Source organism: Ambystoma mexicanum, chromosome 9, assembly GCF_040938575.1.
Source record: "Ambystoma mexicanum isolate Mex_15411 chromosome 9, UKY_AmexF1_1, whole genome shotgun sequence".
Classification (NCBI taxonomy): domain Eukaryota; kingdom Metazoa; phylum Chordata; class Amphibia; order Caudata; family Ambystomatidae; genus Ambystoma; species Ambystoma mexicanum.
In genome coordinates this window covers 187,049,363-187,066,531 of record NC_090931.1, presented here as the reverse complement: position 1 = coordinate 187,066,531, position 17,169 = coordinate 187,049,363, and the positions used below count along the sequence as shown (strand labels likewise).

The following is a 17,169-nucleotide window of genomic DNA, read 5'->3' as shown; positions in this document are numbered from 1 at the left end:
GAAAATCTTGGGTGAAACTGCCTATTCCCAGATTTAACACTTTGTTGCTTCTCATAATCTTCTTGGAACATACCAATCGGCTGCTATCAAGGCTGACGAGACCTGCCTGATTAATGACACACTCAACGTGATCAGCAGTTGGATGAAAGATAACTGGCTCTGTAGTCATGATGAGAAGACGGAACCACTGTTGTTGGCTACCCCGTCTCTGTCGAAGAAACTGGGAAATGACTTTGAGTCCTTGACGTTGGGCCCTCACTCTATTCCCATTATGAAAAAGATGAAGTCCTTGGGCATCTTCCTTAACACGGTTAGGAGAATGACTGCTCATACCTGGGCCACTGTCAGTGCCTGACATCATTACATCCAGTTGCTCGGACAGATCAAGCCGTTTATAACGGATCCTAAGGCTGCTATCATTACCGGAGCGATCGTTGGGAGTAAATGTGCTCCGGCATAAGGAGTGACTCGTCTACAAGTGGTACAAAATGCAGCTGCTAGAATAGTATCCAATACTGACGCGCGTTCTCACATCACGCCAGCCTAGAAGAAACTCTACTGGTTACCAATAGTGCAGAGGATTACATTCAAAACACAAACCCTTTCGGGTAACTATCTATATGACAGAGCACCTGACTATTTCAAAGACCGGCTCAAATGGTACAACCCTACTCGTGGATTACACTCCCGCTCTGAGGAGCTAGTGTTTAGCAAACGCACTCAAGCGGGTGGCAGATCTCTTCAATGGCTTGCTCCTGTGCTGTGGAACAAGCTGTCAATCTAGATGAGATCTGACTCTTCCCTCCTTTCTTTTAGGAAGTGGCTGAAACCCCTCCTCTTTGCTAAAGCCTTCATGTAAATGCCGCTCAACCTGCGTTCATTACTTATTTACTTATTAATTTATGACAGATTTAGTCCTTTGTTATTTTTGTTGTCATTGTTTTATGGTACAGCGTTTTGATGCCTACGGGTTTAAGCGCTATACAAATAAATACTTGAAAACAACAGTATACTGCAAGGTAACACAAGACTTGTCACATTACCTGGGGATGTAGTTGTGTCCTTGTTCAACTGTGAGAATGGGTTCAGTATGTATTATTTAAGCTTCTTGAACTATTTGAAGTTATTTTAAACATACAACTTGAGCACAGAGTTAGTTGTTCAGCAGCCACGGCCAGTGCATGGATTACCCTGCATGTAGGAATATTTCCATTAATATAACTCATAATTATCTTAAACACCCGTGTCCTGCACCAATCCGTAGGTCCGTGAGATACACAGCAACCCGAGTCTAATATATCTGTGGATTGGCACCTCTTAGTTTTGCAGGATTGTAAATCAACCTATTTACTGGTAATTGGTTATTTATAACGCGCTTAATACCCAGAGGTTTCTAAGCGCGGACGCGGATCAAACCTGGGTTACTCCACTTTGTCTTGCTTCCAAAGCGAGCATGTTGCCCCTGAGCTATCCTCCAAAGACTACTGGCTCACGTATTCAGTGGACTATCTCCACCTAAGGGGGGCATCCTAGGTTGAGAAGGTTGTCCACATCTGTTTAGGTCTAGTAAAGGTAAGAAAAAGGGCTTCATCTGGACATAATCATGACTTAAAGTATCAAAGAACATAGTGCTGCATAACTACAAAACCGGAAAATCAATGTAAGGTTTAATTGACGATTCTTCCATGGAAACACCTGGAGAAATGGAGGCTGGCTTACATTTGCAGAGCTGCACACACCAGCTAATCGTTGATCTGCCTTAGACCAGTGTTCCCAGAAGTAAATTCCTGTAGTCAGACTGGAGGGTTACAGGTAATTCTAATGCCTGACATGCGAGCAGCAAAAGTAGCTTTCTAACTTTTAGAGAATGATTGTTTTTATTATCTTTTAATATTTCTTCCACCATAGACTTCCCAGTGATGTTGGGGGGTAGATTGGTCCCCTGAAGCATAGGACACTGAGCACTGACTGGGGATGTAATCCTTTTAAAGGGTTTGGGTTTGCAGAATATGTTACGTTTGATGAAATTTGCTTCACATTTCTAGCACCAAGCAGCATGTCAGTTACTCAAGATCCCAGCTCTTCTTCAGTAATAGAGACACTGGGCCTACTTGATGTCACTATATAAACAGTGAACAGGATGGAATGGAAGCAAACACTGGTGCTGTGAATGATATCCCTAATCATCGCCCTTCCATGGCTGGGATCTCTACTGCTTGTCCTCAGGATCCTCTCAACCTCCAAGGCGAGTTTCCTGGGAATGTGGGTTAGGAGAACTGCTACAGCCCCTTGGGTTAAAAGATGAAACTTAAGAGTGAAAGGCTATGGAAAACAGTGTAAGGATGCACTAAGCCCACATAGGGTAAAAGGGAATCTAAACTAAAGGGTTCTAGGATCCAAAACCATGACTGTTTTCTGGTCTGCCCACATGCATTGCGCAACCCCAAAACACTTGGCTCACCAAAAGCAGTTGCTCACAGTCGCCAGGTGTTTAAAGCAGTCCCACACTTCTTCCTTGGTCCCTCTTGCCATTTGGTACATATGGTGTAACCCCTCCTAGTTGTGGTTTGCTTCCTGTGCCCCTGTTCCTCATCTCAGGCAGAGCCCACAACATGCTCAGGATCTTGTTCAGCCTGTGGAGCCTACAGCAGAACCAGATACCCAGTGGAACCCACAATAGGCACAATATGTCCAGGTTCTCCTTCTGCAGTGGAGCACAAACAGTTTCCGAATTTCCTTCCCAAGTTCTAGGGTTGTTCCTCCTGGGTCTAGGTGTCTCGCCCCAGCAGGCTGGCACCACTCCTCTCTCCTCAATGGTCTCTGGCTCTTGTCTGGATCTAGGATGTGGCCCCCAGATGGGTATTCAATTGATTTGTGTTCACTCCCTGGACCGCTCTCCCTGTGTCAGTAACCCCTTGAAGGTCTGGACCTCTTCACAGTACGTGCTCACTTTCTTGGTCTGTCTCTCTCCCAGGGTCTGTCTCTCTCCCAGGGTCTGGCTCACTTTCTAGGTCTGTCTCTCTCCCAGGGTCTGTCTCTCTCACAGGGTCTGTCACTCTCCCAGGTCTGTCTCTCTCACAGGGCCTGGCTCACTTTCTTGGTCTCTCTCTCTCCCAGGGTCTGGCTCTCTCCCAGGGTCTGGCTCTCTCCCCTAGGGTCTGGCTCTCTCCCAGGGTCTGGCTCTTTCCCCTAGGGTCTGGCTCTCTCCTAGAGTCTGTCTCTCTCCCAGGGTCTGGCTCACTTTCTTGGTCTGTCTATCTCCCAGGGTCTGTCTCTCTCCCAGGGTCTGGCTCTCTCCCAGGGTCTGGCCCTCTCCCCTAGGGTCTGGCTCTCTCCCCTAGGGTCTGGCTCTCTCCCCTAGGGTCTGGCTCTCTCCCCTAGGGTCTGGCTCTCTCTCCCAGGGTCTGGCTCTCTCCCCTAGGGTCTGGCTCTCTCCCCTAGGGTCTGGCTCTCTCCCCTAGGGTCTGGCTCTCTCCCCTAGGGTCTGGCTCTCTCCCCTAGGGTCTGGCTCTCTCCCCTAGGTTCTGGCTCTCTCCCAGGGCCCGGCTCTCTCCCAGGGTCTGGCTCTCTGCCAGGGTCTGGCTCTCTCCCAGGGTCTGGCTCACTTTCTTGGTCCGGAAAGGTAACAGGTGGTTTTTTAAGCTGCGTTTAAAAAGCCTGAAGTCTTGGAAACGACAGAGCACTAGAGGTAGAGCATTCCAGAGTGTCGTCCAGCAATGGAAAAAGCTCTACCTCTGACCCATTCAAGACGATAACCCGGAAACTGCTGATGGAAGCATGCGCCCTGGGCAGTATCGCAGAATCTTGTCCTGGATGGCAAGGCAGCCCTTCCCATTCATTGCCCGATGAATAATGTACATGACCTTAAACTGAATTTGGGCTTGCACGGGCAGCCAGTGTAGCTCACGCCATGCTATGAAGACATGATGACCGAAGGGAATACCCTTAACCAGGTGACAAGCTATGTTGTGCAAAACCTGCAAAGATGGATTAAATATGCCGGCTGTGACAAGCTTAGAATCAGAGGATGGTTCTCGGAATGGTCCATCTACAAGTACCTGATAAATAGAAATATTTTTTATTTATTTTATTATTGTGTTACACAGTACTAAAGTACTTTTAACACATATACATACAATCCACAAATACACAATCCAACATACAAATATCCAACGTTTATAAAATTACTGCAACTTTCCTTAAAAATTCTAAAACATGTATGGTCAAACTTAATTCATTACAATTCATTATCCTCCACCATAGTTCATTCTCGGAGGAGTAAACCAAGCCTACTAGGAAGCAAGACCGCAAATCAATCAGTTTGGGACAGGTCACACACAAGTGCTTTAAAGTCTCATTTTTTGTGTTAGAGTACCGACATAGTCTCTGTTCTTGCGCAATGTTCGCCCGACGGCCCAGTACTTCTTTTGTTAATAACAAGTTCAACCTGAGCCTTAGCACTTGAGACCTGAAGGATCTCGATGGATGTTTTTTAAGGTAAAGTGCTGGTGTATTGAAACTTTTACATGACCAGAGAAAATGATCCCCAAAGCATTTGTACTCCGTTATCCCAGATCTCAAGTTGGACCATACATATCTACACCATCTTAGAAATAATCTGGGTGGCCAATTGATTGGTCAACTGCCCTCCAGTTTCTCTGACACATTTTTGTATGTAAAGTAGCCTGACCTGAGGTTCACAGAGAATGAAGCTCAAAGGGAACCACATGATGATCGGACCAGGTCATACTATGGCAAGGGAAAACACCAACAATTGTGCAGGAGCAAGAATAAGATCCAAAGTATGTCCTTTAACGCGGGTTTCACCCACCACCAATTGTTGCAACAAAAGACTATCCATGCCAGTTCAAAACAAAGTGATGGTAGAATTTGAGACAGCATCTACCTAGAGGTTAACATCCCCTAATACAAATAGATTTTCTGAAATAACATTGAAAAATTATTTTTCAAATGTAGGAAGACTAAAGGAAGAGGGGCGATAAAAAATAAGAAAATGCAATACAGATGATGCATTGATTATAATTCTTACTAACATAAACTCCATCTCAACATCTACTCCGAGAGGTAGGAGGAGACAAGTGTAACAAGCTTTATGAATAAGAGCCACACCTCCGCCAGGGTGTGGCGAGTCTCTATCTTTGTGGAGAATAACAAAGCCAGGAGGGAGAGCCTAGACTAGGATGCAGAGAGCCAGGTCTCTGTTACACAGATAAAGTCAGGATCATGACTTTCAATGAATGTACACATTTCAAATTTATGAGCGACCAAGGAGCGGGCATTGATCAGACATGGTCGCTGCTGTAAACCTGATGACGTGAGAGGGGGAGGGTTTTCAATATCTGACCAGCCTGCCGGAAAGATAGTGGCTGTAGGTGCCAGGGATGGTAAAAATTATCATGAAAGACCATTACCCGCAGCAGGGCATGCCCAGAGCTCAGAATCTGCGCGGACCAGTACAGACAGGCCGGAAATCCGGTCTGCACTCGTTGCAGCGCTCCCGGCGGGAGTTCCTAAAGAAATCACCCGTGGTATTGCAGAGACCAATCCGCATGGACGATCAGAATAGAGTGCAAGGAAATACTCCGCTCTAGAGGTTGCGTACTTGTCAGAAAGAAAGGATAGCATGGGCGTATACTACCAGTGCGAGCCGCTGGTCTCCCCAAGCCCAGGCCCACTTGGGATCGCAAGCACGGTTACAAGGAAAATAAATGAATTAAATCAAACAAAGAAAGAACAGGGAAATTAAATATCGTAAAAAATATTAAATATATGCATGCACTTATAAATGATAAAACAGGGTGTCCGGACACCCACCAAAGCGCAGAAGCACATAAAAGGAAAATAAATGTAAAATCAAACAAAATAAACAATTAGGAAGAAAAAACCCACACCGTAAATGTGTAAGCCTTTATCATAGCATCTACAGCACCCAAAGGTACCAGGGCTTATAAACCCAGAAGTGACCAATTCGCATGGAAGGGCAGAGTAGAGAGCGAGGAAGTAGAGAGAGGAAGTACTCCACTTTAGAGGTTGCGTGCGTGTCAGTCTCCCCGAAGCCCAGGCACACTTGGGACCACAGGTGCGGGTAGAAGGAAACGAAATTAATTAAATCAAGAAGAACAGGGAAATTAAACATCATTAAAAAAAATTAAAATATGCGTGGGCATATAAATGATAAAACCGGATTGGGGTGGGAGTCAGCACACCAACTGCTGCTGTCAAGTTGGGCTAATTCAGCATGCACTGCAAATACGCTTGGGACATACAGCACCGGGTGCAGGGTACGCGGGTGCTCCTAGGCCCGGGGTCGCCCTCGGAAAACCAATCTCTAACACAATTAATAATACCATTTCGATGTCACTGCCCTAAATTCTTGGCAGTGGCACTTGCCTGGGAAATTCATAAGCTGGCTCCCCTGTACAGCACTACATGTAGGAATGACTAGGTAAGAGAATAACCAATCCCCTGCCAGAGAGGCAGAAACATTAGGGCGAAAGGGTCTCGTCATATCCTGTGCAGGTTGCAGGGCTCCAAACTTCGCCCTTTTAGGAACGGATATTTTGTCTATTCCTGGTTTTGCCATTGGAGTGTGGGACTTGTAGTCCTGAATGTATAATTCTAAATGGGACAAGCTGAACGCTCTTGCCACCTAGGATTGGAAATAAGTGTGGCAACACATGTTCACAATTGTCTTATACAGAGCGATTGCCAACAAACGTTTTAAATACCTTTGGGTCCCATCTCATGTGTTATGGAGGCTGGTCATGGATGAGCACAGGTGAAAGCAAGGTGTCCAGAGTATAACCCTGTGGTACATGTGAGGGTCAGTATCTTCCACCAGCATCAGTTCTCATTGCAGTGCTGTAATGCGAACCGCCGCCGGCGGAAGATAATATGATGAATCTGCACGGCCACATAACGACGATGCATGTAGATCGATACATGTAGTGGCAAGTCTATCGCATCAGGTTATCCTACAAAGACTTGAATTCCTTTGAAAAAGTACATGAAGGAAATTATAAAAATAAAGAAAGATCAGACATATAGATACAAAAAAGTCAAGTTGTCTTTTTTATTGACCGTCAAATATATCAGAGCGTTCTACTCTGGGCACTGTGGTAAGTCAGACATAGAAGATGGACCAGAGACATGTTTAAAAACTGAGAGTTTTATTTAAAGAAAATATAATGTGTGAGAAACCTAAGGGTGTTCTCACAACTAACCCCCTTTGATCCTGTATGGAGGTGACCAGGGAAAGGCCATCGCTTTTGGACCCTAACCCTTGGGGCGGAGAAGCAAGGTAGGATCACCTGGGTTGGAGGGTCCTTGAGGAGTGGGAGCGGGATAACTGCAGACGAGACATGGTATGAATCTTTTCCTAATGATGACCAGTCTAACCCTTGCCCAACCTTTATGGGTTATTGCAGGTCAGCTCCCCTCACGTAAGCATATGGGACACTTGACAATACTGAGATGAGGAAGAGGAGACTGGGAGTAATGAACACCACACACTTTCACCACTTTTGTATTGGGACGAAGAAGATGCCTGCAAGGGGGTGTGAAGGTCGGCATGAACTCCTAATCATGGTCAGGCAAGGCTGATTGAGAGAGAACACCTGCAACCTGTTAGAGGGTTGCAAGTGTATAAAAGGAGGATGAAAAAGCAACACAGAGAGCAGCAGCCGGGAGGCCAGGGTGGGAGCATGAGCTCTGTGGAACGGACTGGCGTCAGATATGAGAGCCGGGTGGAAAGGCGGCCCTTTCCCTTTCAATTCAAGTGCTTGTTCCTTGTTGCCGAGAAGCTGGCCCAGAGGTGTCTAAGGGGCAGAGGTTGGACCCCAAGCAGCAGAAACGGCAGATTGTGTCCTCCGTGTTGCGAGGACAGCTACTTAAGAGGCCAGTGAGTTTCTGTGAACTAAGAAACCACCGGTGTACGTAGTGTGAGTGATTGAACATTTCCATTGTGCCGGAATACTTTGTAGCTAGTAGTGGAGTGGCCGCATCCATTAGAAGAGCATGTTTTCGAATGTCTCCACTCCTAGGCTTTTTCCATTGTTGAACTTTCAAGAACCCGAAATACTTTGTATCCAAGTGGCCACGTCTCTTAAAACGGAGTGGTTCCGAAAGTCTCAGAGTATTGGGGAGTTCTATTTAAAGGGAAAGGCACACATATTCCAGAGCAGGCTGATGAAAAACCAGATTGTAATTCTACTTAATGCTCAAAAACGGCAAAAGGAACATGAACATTATAATAAAACAGAAACCACTGCATGTTGCATGTTGCACTTTCAAACCACTAAATGTTGGGAAGTTAACTTCTTTAATTACATGGAATCCTGAAAATATCTTTATTATATGAAGAAAGGAAGTGAACCTGCAGGGGCCAAAAAGAGGATAAAGAAAACAGCCAAGGCACTTTTCTTTTATGTTCTGAAATTTGATGGAATAGGTCTTTGGGACGGGAACCCTGAGACTTAACTACCCTTTCTTTTGTGCTGTGAAGTACAATAAAATACAAATCCTGGAGAAGGGAATCCTGAAACTTTGTGACTCTTTCTTTCTTTTGAACTGTGAGGTTTGGTTCTTGGGGAAGAGAACCCTGAGAATTGTTTCAAACCTATATAATCTTGAACTTTGGAAAAGACAACTTTAAGTGTTTTGCGGAATTGTTTTATACTTGGGGAAGGAAGCTGAAAGGAAGCTGTGAGCAAGAAGAAGCGCAGAACAATTTGTTGAACATTGTTTCATGTGGCTGTTTACATCCCTACTCATGGGTGTATTGTAGTTGTGAGGGCAAGGATAGGTTATGGACACAGACATTTAAGTTGAACCCTTTGACTCAGACTTTCGTTAGTTTCATTCAGGTAAGGAAATCCCACCTTCGCATAGGGCAAGTTAGGCCTTCAATCATCCTGACATTTAAGTTAATAAATATTCTTTTGTTCAACTTGATATCTCTTGTCTGTGTCGTACTTCATGATGCCTTCACCAATGCCTCTTCTATCCCTACGGGCTATGATGATAATGGTCCCTATGCATCAAAATAAAATATTAAACTAGTGCTCATCAGGAAGTCTCACAAAAATGCCATGCTCCCTCCAAACCTATTCTATCATATGCACTCCCTACCACTAACCTCCTAATTAACATAGTCTGCACTTGGCTTTTGCCGGTTGGTTTCTGATCCTCACCCACTTGTATCGTTGGCTCTCTCTTTTTCTCTCTTTTGCTCAGCCACCAGCCTGTTGATACAGTTCAGAGTTCTTAATATTCTTGTAAGTTCACAACATTCTGCTCCTGTGAGGGATGGGTGGCTTCCCAACCTTGCTCCCTGCTTGGCAGCACCCTGATTCACAGTTGGTATTGTTTCCTGCGAATGTTCAGAAGCTTGCTTACTCATGCTGGGTCTATTAATCATCTGGGCTTTTTTAAGTCTCTCAGCCCTGCGTGGACAAGTTGGCTCTTCAGGCCTTCTCATCATATGGCATTCAACTCCTTGTGAGGTGCTTTGTGGTTCAGCCCCTAGTGGGCTCTTCTGTATCTCAAGCCATGTTCTCTGGGTCAGCTCCTCATGGGCTATTCTGGTTTCCCAGCCTTATGATTATCTGATTGTATTCACCCCACATAGGTTATTCTCTTGGTCAGCCTCATAGGAGCTATTCGGCCCTCCAGGCCTTCGGATTCTCGGGTTGTATTCAACACTTGTGTATAGGCGCGTTATAAATGCCATATCATATCATAACCCCTCGTGGGCCCTACTTTGGTCAGCCCTTTGTGGGCTGTTCTGGCACCTCACTGCACTCCTCCTGCTTCTCTTGCTTGCCCGCATACCCGTTCTCCTGCAGTGTGGTCCGTTGAGTGGTGCAGCTTATTTGTTCATTGCGGAACCGCAACTGTGACGTGTTCACGGTCGGGTCTTTCGTGTCAGTCCCTCCTGCCAGCAACCAGCAGGACTGTGGCATCTGGACTGCTGGAAGCTGTTGTGCAATTGCAATGGTGGTTTACTTCCCCCTCCATTCGGTGGCTCCACTTTCTTTGAACTCTTCGCCTTCCTGGTCTCGGAAGCGTTCTGCTGGCTCTGGAATTCCTCTGTCCACCATGTTCTCTACGTGGGCCTGCCTCGAGGCTCTTCAGCGAAGGGAGGTGTCCCTTCCATTGTTCTTTTGCACATTGTTTCGCTTGCTCGCCTTCTGGTTGACTCTCTCCCCCCCTGAATTGGTGCTGGATGCTTTTTGTTCCTCCCCAGAACAAGAGAGAAGATACCAATGGTTGCACTCTTCAGGCATAGGAGCCAATAACACTGGGCCAGAAACCAAGCCACTCGTTTTTAAAGGGCCCAGCACAGTTTGCTCAACCCCCATTTATCCAACTACTTGAGAGTCTGAATTCAAGGGAATTGTGGAAAATCATTTACTTGGGGGATTCCATGTCCCCTAAAGGGGTGTCACCCCCAGTGGGATCCCACTTGCCCTGTCCCCTAGGTGGTGCTAAGCGGAGCAGACTCACCTCCCTTGTCCTAAAGGGGGTGGCTCTCCCTTGGGGAGTAGGGAAGATTTCCCTCGATTCGTCAACACCTTGCTTTCATGTGAGCATATATCCCCCACCCCCTATTGCGATTGGGCGTGCATCTTTTGTCATCCCATGTCGGGTTCAAGTAGGTTATCCAGTAATTACAACTTTTTTGCATTCTAATAGTTTCAGTTTTTCTCTGCTAAATGCTATCCAAATAAAGAAAACCAGACCCGGGAGGCTACCCACGACTGTCATGTGGTCATGAGAAACAGAATAGGAACAGAGCAATCTCGCCTTATCCAAACTACCAGAAAGCGGACACGTAGGGGCTCAGTCTTTTGAAAAAATTAAATGAATTGCTTACCTTTGCACTGTCATTCAGATCTGTCTCTTCTGGGCAATATTCAGCATTTATGTTATGAAGAAATGTTAAAACAGTTTTCATAATACAGAGAGGAGAAATGCCGCCTTCCACTGGAGCTAGATCTAAAGCTCGCCTACTAAAGAAGGCATTGCTGAGGGCCGCATTCTAAAGGCTGCTCCCCCGCAAAGTCACATTCTTCCTCCCACCCTTTCCACTCTCCCATTTCAGAGAGGTCCAATCCCGCATCCCTCGTTCCTGCTGCACAGGTCCCTCCTCCTGTTCCCCCGCTTTCCCACACTTACCTCCATGCCGACGTCTTTCCATATGCAGCCGCCTGTTAGTATGTAGGGAACCTTATTTGGGAAAACATAAATCTCCCCAATGAGTAAGCAATACATATTCAACACTTTGAACTTGATTTAACAGGGGCCTCAATAGAAGTCCTGAAGAAGCCCTTGAGAGGTGTGCTGAAACATATCAACAAGAAAGTGGTGGATGTCAGTTGCTAATTGACGAGTCTGGGCTAAGCACCAAAATAAACACAAATGTTGGGTCACCTTGGGTTGTAAAACTGCAGCATTGATTGTCATGAAATATTGAAGTGGATATGTGATGCTTGATTGTTTTAATCACTTTGATTTTTGCGGTGGTATACCATATTATTCCATAGTGAAATGCATGTTTGAGCGTTCAGGAAAAGGTTTTGAAATACCCCCAGAATTATTGTTTTGAGTTGGCACACCCCTAGATTGAGAGGAAATCCTCACTGTGAGGTGCACCTTGTGGGGGGTAAATTTAAGAGGGTACCAGTAGCCATCTCTAAACGCTGAGGCTGATTTTACAGTGTCACAATAGAGATTGTTTTGTACACTGCCTTAGCATGAGCAGGTAAAGCAATATTCAAAGCCTCTCTCATCCTCAGCATTTTCTCTGTAAAAATCGCACTTGTAAAGGAGTCTTTGCAAACAGAAGTTTAGTTTGTTTGTTTACTTATTCTAATTTCGTTTTTCTTTTTCTCTCCAGTCTCAACTTTAGCCAACACACCAGGTGAGAAACGAATTTTTCTTTGTTCATATTTTGATATTTTTCCATCATATGCCATTTGAAGAACATTGCTGAGGGCACAACCTGGACTTTGTCCTGAAATATTTGTCACCCATAAGGACGGCACTAAACATTGCAAGAAAGAGCGATCAACTAAAGGTGTCCTAAGGCTCCCTGAAATTAAGGGAATTTCCCCGATTTGTTAACTATCTCCCTGATGCAGACATGTTTAGAAATTCGCCAATTCATACTGAAGCATGTGTTACCCCAAATCTCCCTGCAAAAGTTAACCTCATCCCCAGCCCCAAAAAATTGATACAAGTATGAGTGTTTTCTTTATGAAACACATAGCATATGGTAAGTGATTACCAGTTCGCTACATTTGTTTCCCTCAGATCAATTTTACAATTGAGGATTGTCAACATGTCATGAAAATTCCATGGAATCCAGGCATGTATTCAGTTTGTGTGTAACATCTCTGACATGGTCATGTGCAGGAGGCTAGTGGATGAGGCAGTGCACCACCCACACCCCGTGATGCAGGCCCTGGGGCAAGCGTAAGCGAGATCCTTCATGGCCCCCATCTCATCCCTAGCCTCTCATGTCCGGTACTACTACCATCCCTAGAACCCCACCATGGTCAGCAGGTAAACCCTGTATCCAACCCGGAGACCTTTTCAAAGAAGTGTAACAAGGGTCCTGGAGAGGAGAGGCCTGAAGAGTATAGAATGCGCGACTTGTGGGCCAGCAAGAGCACGGCTCCTCAAGCCACATGGTGATGTTAGCAAGTCCCACCTGGCAGAGAAGGACAAGTTTGCGTGCGCCAGTCGTGGGAGCAACTGCGTGCTCAACGCTCATTAGGCCATGGGCGACCGCATGTAATGTGGGAGAAACTAAGCTTCATACCTAGGAATTCGGCAGCAGACTCCAGTGGTGACATCATAGATTTAGAATGCCGGGAGAGACACGCCGCCTGATTCCATTATGGTGCATGGCCATTTTCTAACCTCTCTCGCCGAATTGTGACGGCACAAGTAACGTCACCTGGGGATATCAAGCCAGCCCGAACCTCCTCCAATCATGAAGCCTACTGCTGTCCTGCTCACAGCTGCTCACAGCTGGAAGGATTGGAGGAGGAAGAACGAAAAAATTGAGAGGAAGTAACAGAGAGGAGGAACGGGTCAAGAGCGAGAGAGGAAAGAGTGGTAGAGAAGAAGTGAAGAACATAAAGTGAGAGGGAGTAAGCGAGTTGAATATGGGACATCAGAAAAGAGAGAAAGTAGATGAGAAGGGAAAAAGCGACCAGAAAGAAGAAAATTAGAGCACAAGGAATGAGGGGGTGAGGGAGACACTGAGATGTGGAATATAAGAGGAATAAAAAGAAGAGGAGGTGAGAGAAAACCACCTGCTAGGAGGGGAGGCAAGCGAGGCGGGCCTTTGGATAGAACAGAGAAGGGAGTCCATCAGAGGAGAAGGAAGTCCATAGAATGAGTGGGGAAAAGGAGAGACAGACATGAAGAGGAGGACACACAATTAGAGGAGGGAAGAGGGGAACCCAAGTAGGGCAGATAAGGAGTTGGCCAATGGGCTGGCTCTCCCCAGATCCAAGATCCGGCACCAGATGTGTAGCAGGATCTCGGGATCCGGCCAGAGTCAACCCCAAACAACCCATGCCATGAGCGTGCTCTGTGCAGGATAAAAAAACAAAAACAAAGCGCTTGTCCACTACGGTACGTAGTACGGGGACGGAGCAGCACATTGGTGCCATCAGCGCTCTTCTGGCTCCGCTCCATGGGTGCTTTTCTTTACATTGGCAGCGTATTAGCACCGGTGGACTTGGCAAGCCGGTTCGTGCTTGTACGTGTGGCGTGGCGGACGGAGATCTTGTCGCGCAGTACGTTTTTTCTGTTATTTCTCTATCTGTTGCCTAGCACTACCTTGTCTTCAATGTTAGGGCCAACGGTGTTCCATTAAACATGACCTTGTCTGAAAAACCTTTGATTCCGCCCTCTCGTAAATCATGGGCTGCTGCCAAATTAAAGTGCTTTATGCCTAAGGAAAAAGCTTCTGGGGCATATGAGCCCAGGGAGTATTGAGTGATACTGGCGGCATCTCCTTGACCTGCGGTTCTCTAGAACCTAAATCAGCTAAACAGGCCTTAGATGGAATACACTGTGTGATCGCGGGCAAGGCAATCTCTGAGGCAAGGCAGATGCTAAACCTGCCCAGTACTTATGTGTCTGTACCTACTGAATCTGTATCATCAGTTTTGATTATCACCACTCTAGTCGTAAATGATGAGCCGAAACAGGTTACAGACCTAAACAATGGATCTATAGCTAGATCGGATATCCAGATGAGAAAAGCTAGCAGAGTATCATACTCTGTCTCGAAATGTTAATCATCCAGTCCCTACTGCTCCTGCAAGAGTATATCATGCCCCCCTTGTGAGCCCATCGCAATAGATCCCGATAACAAGAACTCAGCTATCAAAGGTGCTCTGTTAAACAAGCTCTCATTGGTAAAGCATGGCCTCATGATCGATTCTGGGATTGATATGCTGTTTCTAACCGAAACATGGCTTCATCCGGCGGCTGGCCCCCCTCTTTCTATTGCCATGACACTCGTCCGCTCCTCCGCCAGGATCACCCAGATCGTGTTGGGGGTGGAGTTACTCCAAAGCGCGTAATATGCACGCACTACAAGACCAGGATATACCTGGATGTGAGCTACTAAACGTTAAACTGCTGGTTAACCCTACTCATTCATATCATTTCTCATGCTTATATCACCCCTCCCCCCCCACCCCCACCGCTGAACATATGCCAGACTTTAAACACTCCCTTGTTGGGGCAATTGAGCCATTTATGATGACTAATTAATTTGACATCATACTGGGAGACTTTAATCCTGGATATATGGACTCCAATGACAAAGAGGCACTGGAATGTTTGGCCATTCTGGAAGATCTCAATTTCTCTCAATTAGTGAGAGGTGCCACACATAAAATAGGGCAAACTTTCGACTGGATTCCCACCAATCGTGATGTCATCAGTCACATTTCCCTGTCTAAATAACCCTGGTCTGACCACTCAGGGCTTGATTTCGACCTAATTATGAATGGAAAAATGATGACTATCGGACCTGGTGCAAGTAAAATTGGTATCACTACATATTATCCCCACCAAAAATATCGCCGTATATATGGTCGTCTGGAACGGCCATAGGCAATATTTTTGGGGGGGGATAATTTTTGGGGTTTTTGGGAGCGGGGTGGCGGGGGTTACCCCGCTCCTTTAAAAATAATGCAGGGGTTTCAGGGGTGTCCCCCGCAGGTTCCATGCCTTAATATCGCGCACAAATATGGCAATATTTCTGCGGGGATATTAACACATTGAACTGTAAAATCAAGTGGCATAATCTTAATAACATCGCTTGCGAATCCATGACTCTGTTGCTCTTGCCATTACAGGAAGATGCCTTTCGCGAAAAATACGTTGGAACAGAAAGTCAATTTGTATCACTCCTCTTGGAAGGACGCTTTTGACCTTCTCTCTCCTATCAGTCCAAAGACGGTCAGATTACAGAAAAACATGTCCATTGACGCTCCTACCGTAAAATTTCTTTGTACTACCAAGCGCAAGGTAGAGAGAAAATGGCACAAATCAGGTTTTATGGAACACAAACAAGAATGGGCTTCTGCACAAACTCAATATAAAGCAGCCTTATTAGATATTACGAAGGAATTCTATAACAGCAAAAAAGCTAAGGCAGCCAATTCATCAAGATTACTGTTCAATCTATTGCGCAATTTAGGGAAGGGGCATGCTATCAATAGATCGGATTGGAGGAGGATAGCTCACGGGCAACATGTTAGCCTTGGAAGCAAGACAACGCAGAGCAACACAGGTTTGGTCCACGCTTAGAAACCTCTGAGTATTAAGTGCGTTATAAATAACCAGTTATAACAAATAGCCCTTCTACATCTTCTGAACGGTGCAATGGACTCATAGATCCCTTTGTGTCTAAAATACAGAAGATCAGAGATGCCATTGAAGCTAAAGTGCTGACAGGTCAATCTTTGAAAGATTCAAAACATCTTGATGAATTACCAAAAAAAGAAAAGGTCCCGACTCCAAAATTTTCATTTTTCCCTGTCTCGTCTAATCAGGTTGGAATAATTAATAAGGAAAATCATTAAGGTATGTTCCTCGTGCGTGGCCAGTTTAATTACAACAATCATAAATGAGACCTTCTCCGTCGGTCTCATCCCAGATTCCCTGAAGGATGCATGTATTACACCCATTATAAAAAAGGCCTCACTTGGTCCGGATGACATTGGGAATTATCGACCAATTACAAAGTTGAGCTTCCTTCTGAAAATCTTAGGTGAAACTGCATATTCCCAGATTTAACACTTTGTTGCTTCTCATAATCTTCTTGGAACATACCAATCGGCTGCTATCAAGGCTGACGAGACCTGCCTGATTAATGACACACTCAATGTGATCAGCAGTTGGATGAAAGATAACTGGCTCTGTCGTAATGAAACCTGCAGCAGGACCATATACCCAGTGGAACCGACAATTTGCGCACATTCCCCTTCTCCAGTCTAGTCCACAATATGTCCAGGTTCTCCTTCTGCAGTGGAGTACAAACAGGCTCAGAATTTCTTTCCCAAGTTCTAGGTTTGTTCCTCCTGGGTCTAGGTGTCTCATCCCAGCAGGCTGGCACCACTCCTCTCTCCTCAATGGTCTCTGGCGCTTGTCTGGATCTAGGCCGTGGCCCTCAGATGGGTATTCAATTACTTTGTGGGGATCTACTTCACTCCCTGGACCGCTCTCCCTGTGTCAGTAACCCCTCGAAGGTCTGGACCTCTTCACAGTACTGGCTCACTTTCTTGGTCTGTCTCTCTCCCAGGGTCTGTCTCTCTCCCAGGTTCTGGCTCTCTCCCATGGTCTGTCTCACTTTCTTGGTCTGTCTCTCTCCCAGGTTCTGGCTCTCTCCCATGGTCTGTCTCACTTTCTTGGTCCGTCCCTCTCTCATGGTCTGTCTCTCTCCCAGGGTCTGTCTCTCTCCCAGGGTCTGTCTCTCTCCCAGGGTTTGTCTCTCTCCCAGGGTCTGTCTCTCTCCCAGGGCCTGGCTCTCTCTCTTGGTCTGTCTCTCTCCCAGGGTCTGTCTCTCTCCCAGGGTCTGTCTCTCTCCCAGGGCCTGGCTCTCTCTCTTGG

The 17,169-nt window shown here is 46.0% G+C and overlaps 1 protein-coding gene across 2 annotated transcripts in view; it reads left to right on the top strand.

The window, feature by feature from the left end:
• CD3E (CD3 epsilon subunit of T-cell receptor complex) overlaps positions 1–17,169 on the top strand; it is a 128,121-nt gene that overhangs the window by 43,408 nt on the left and 67,544 nt on the right. For both annotated transcript variants that reach the window (XM_069614447.1, XM_069614446.1), the window contains exon 2: positions 11,921–11,944. In XM_069614447.1, coding sequence (XP_069470548.1) covers positions 11,921–11,944 — 24 coding nt within the window. The remainder of the gene's footprint in view (positions 1–11,920; positions 11,945–17,169) is intronic.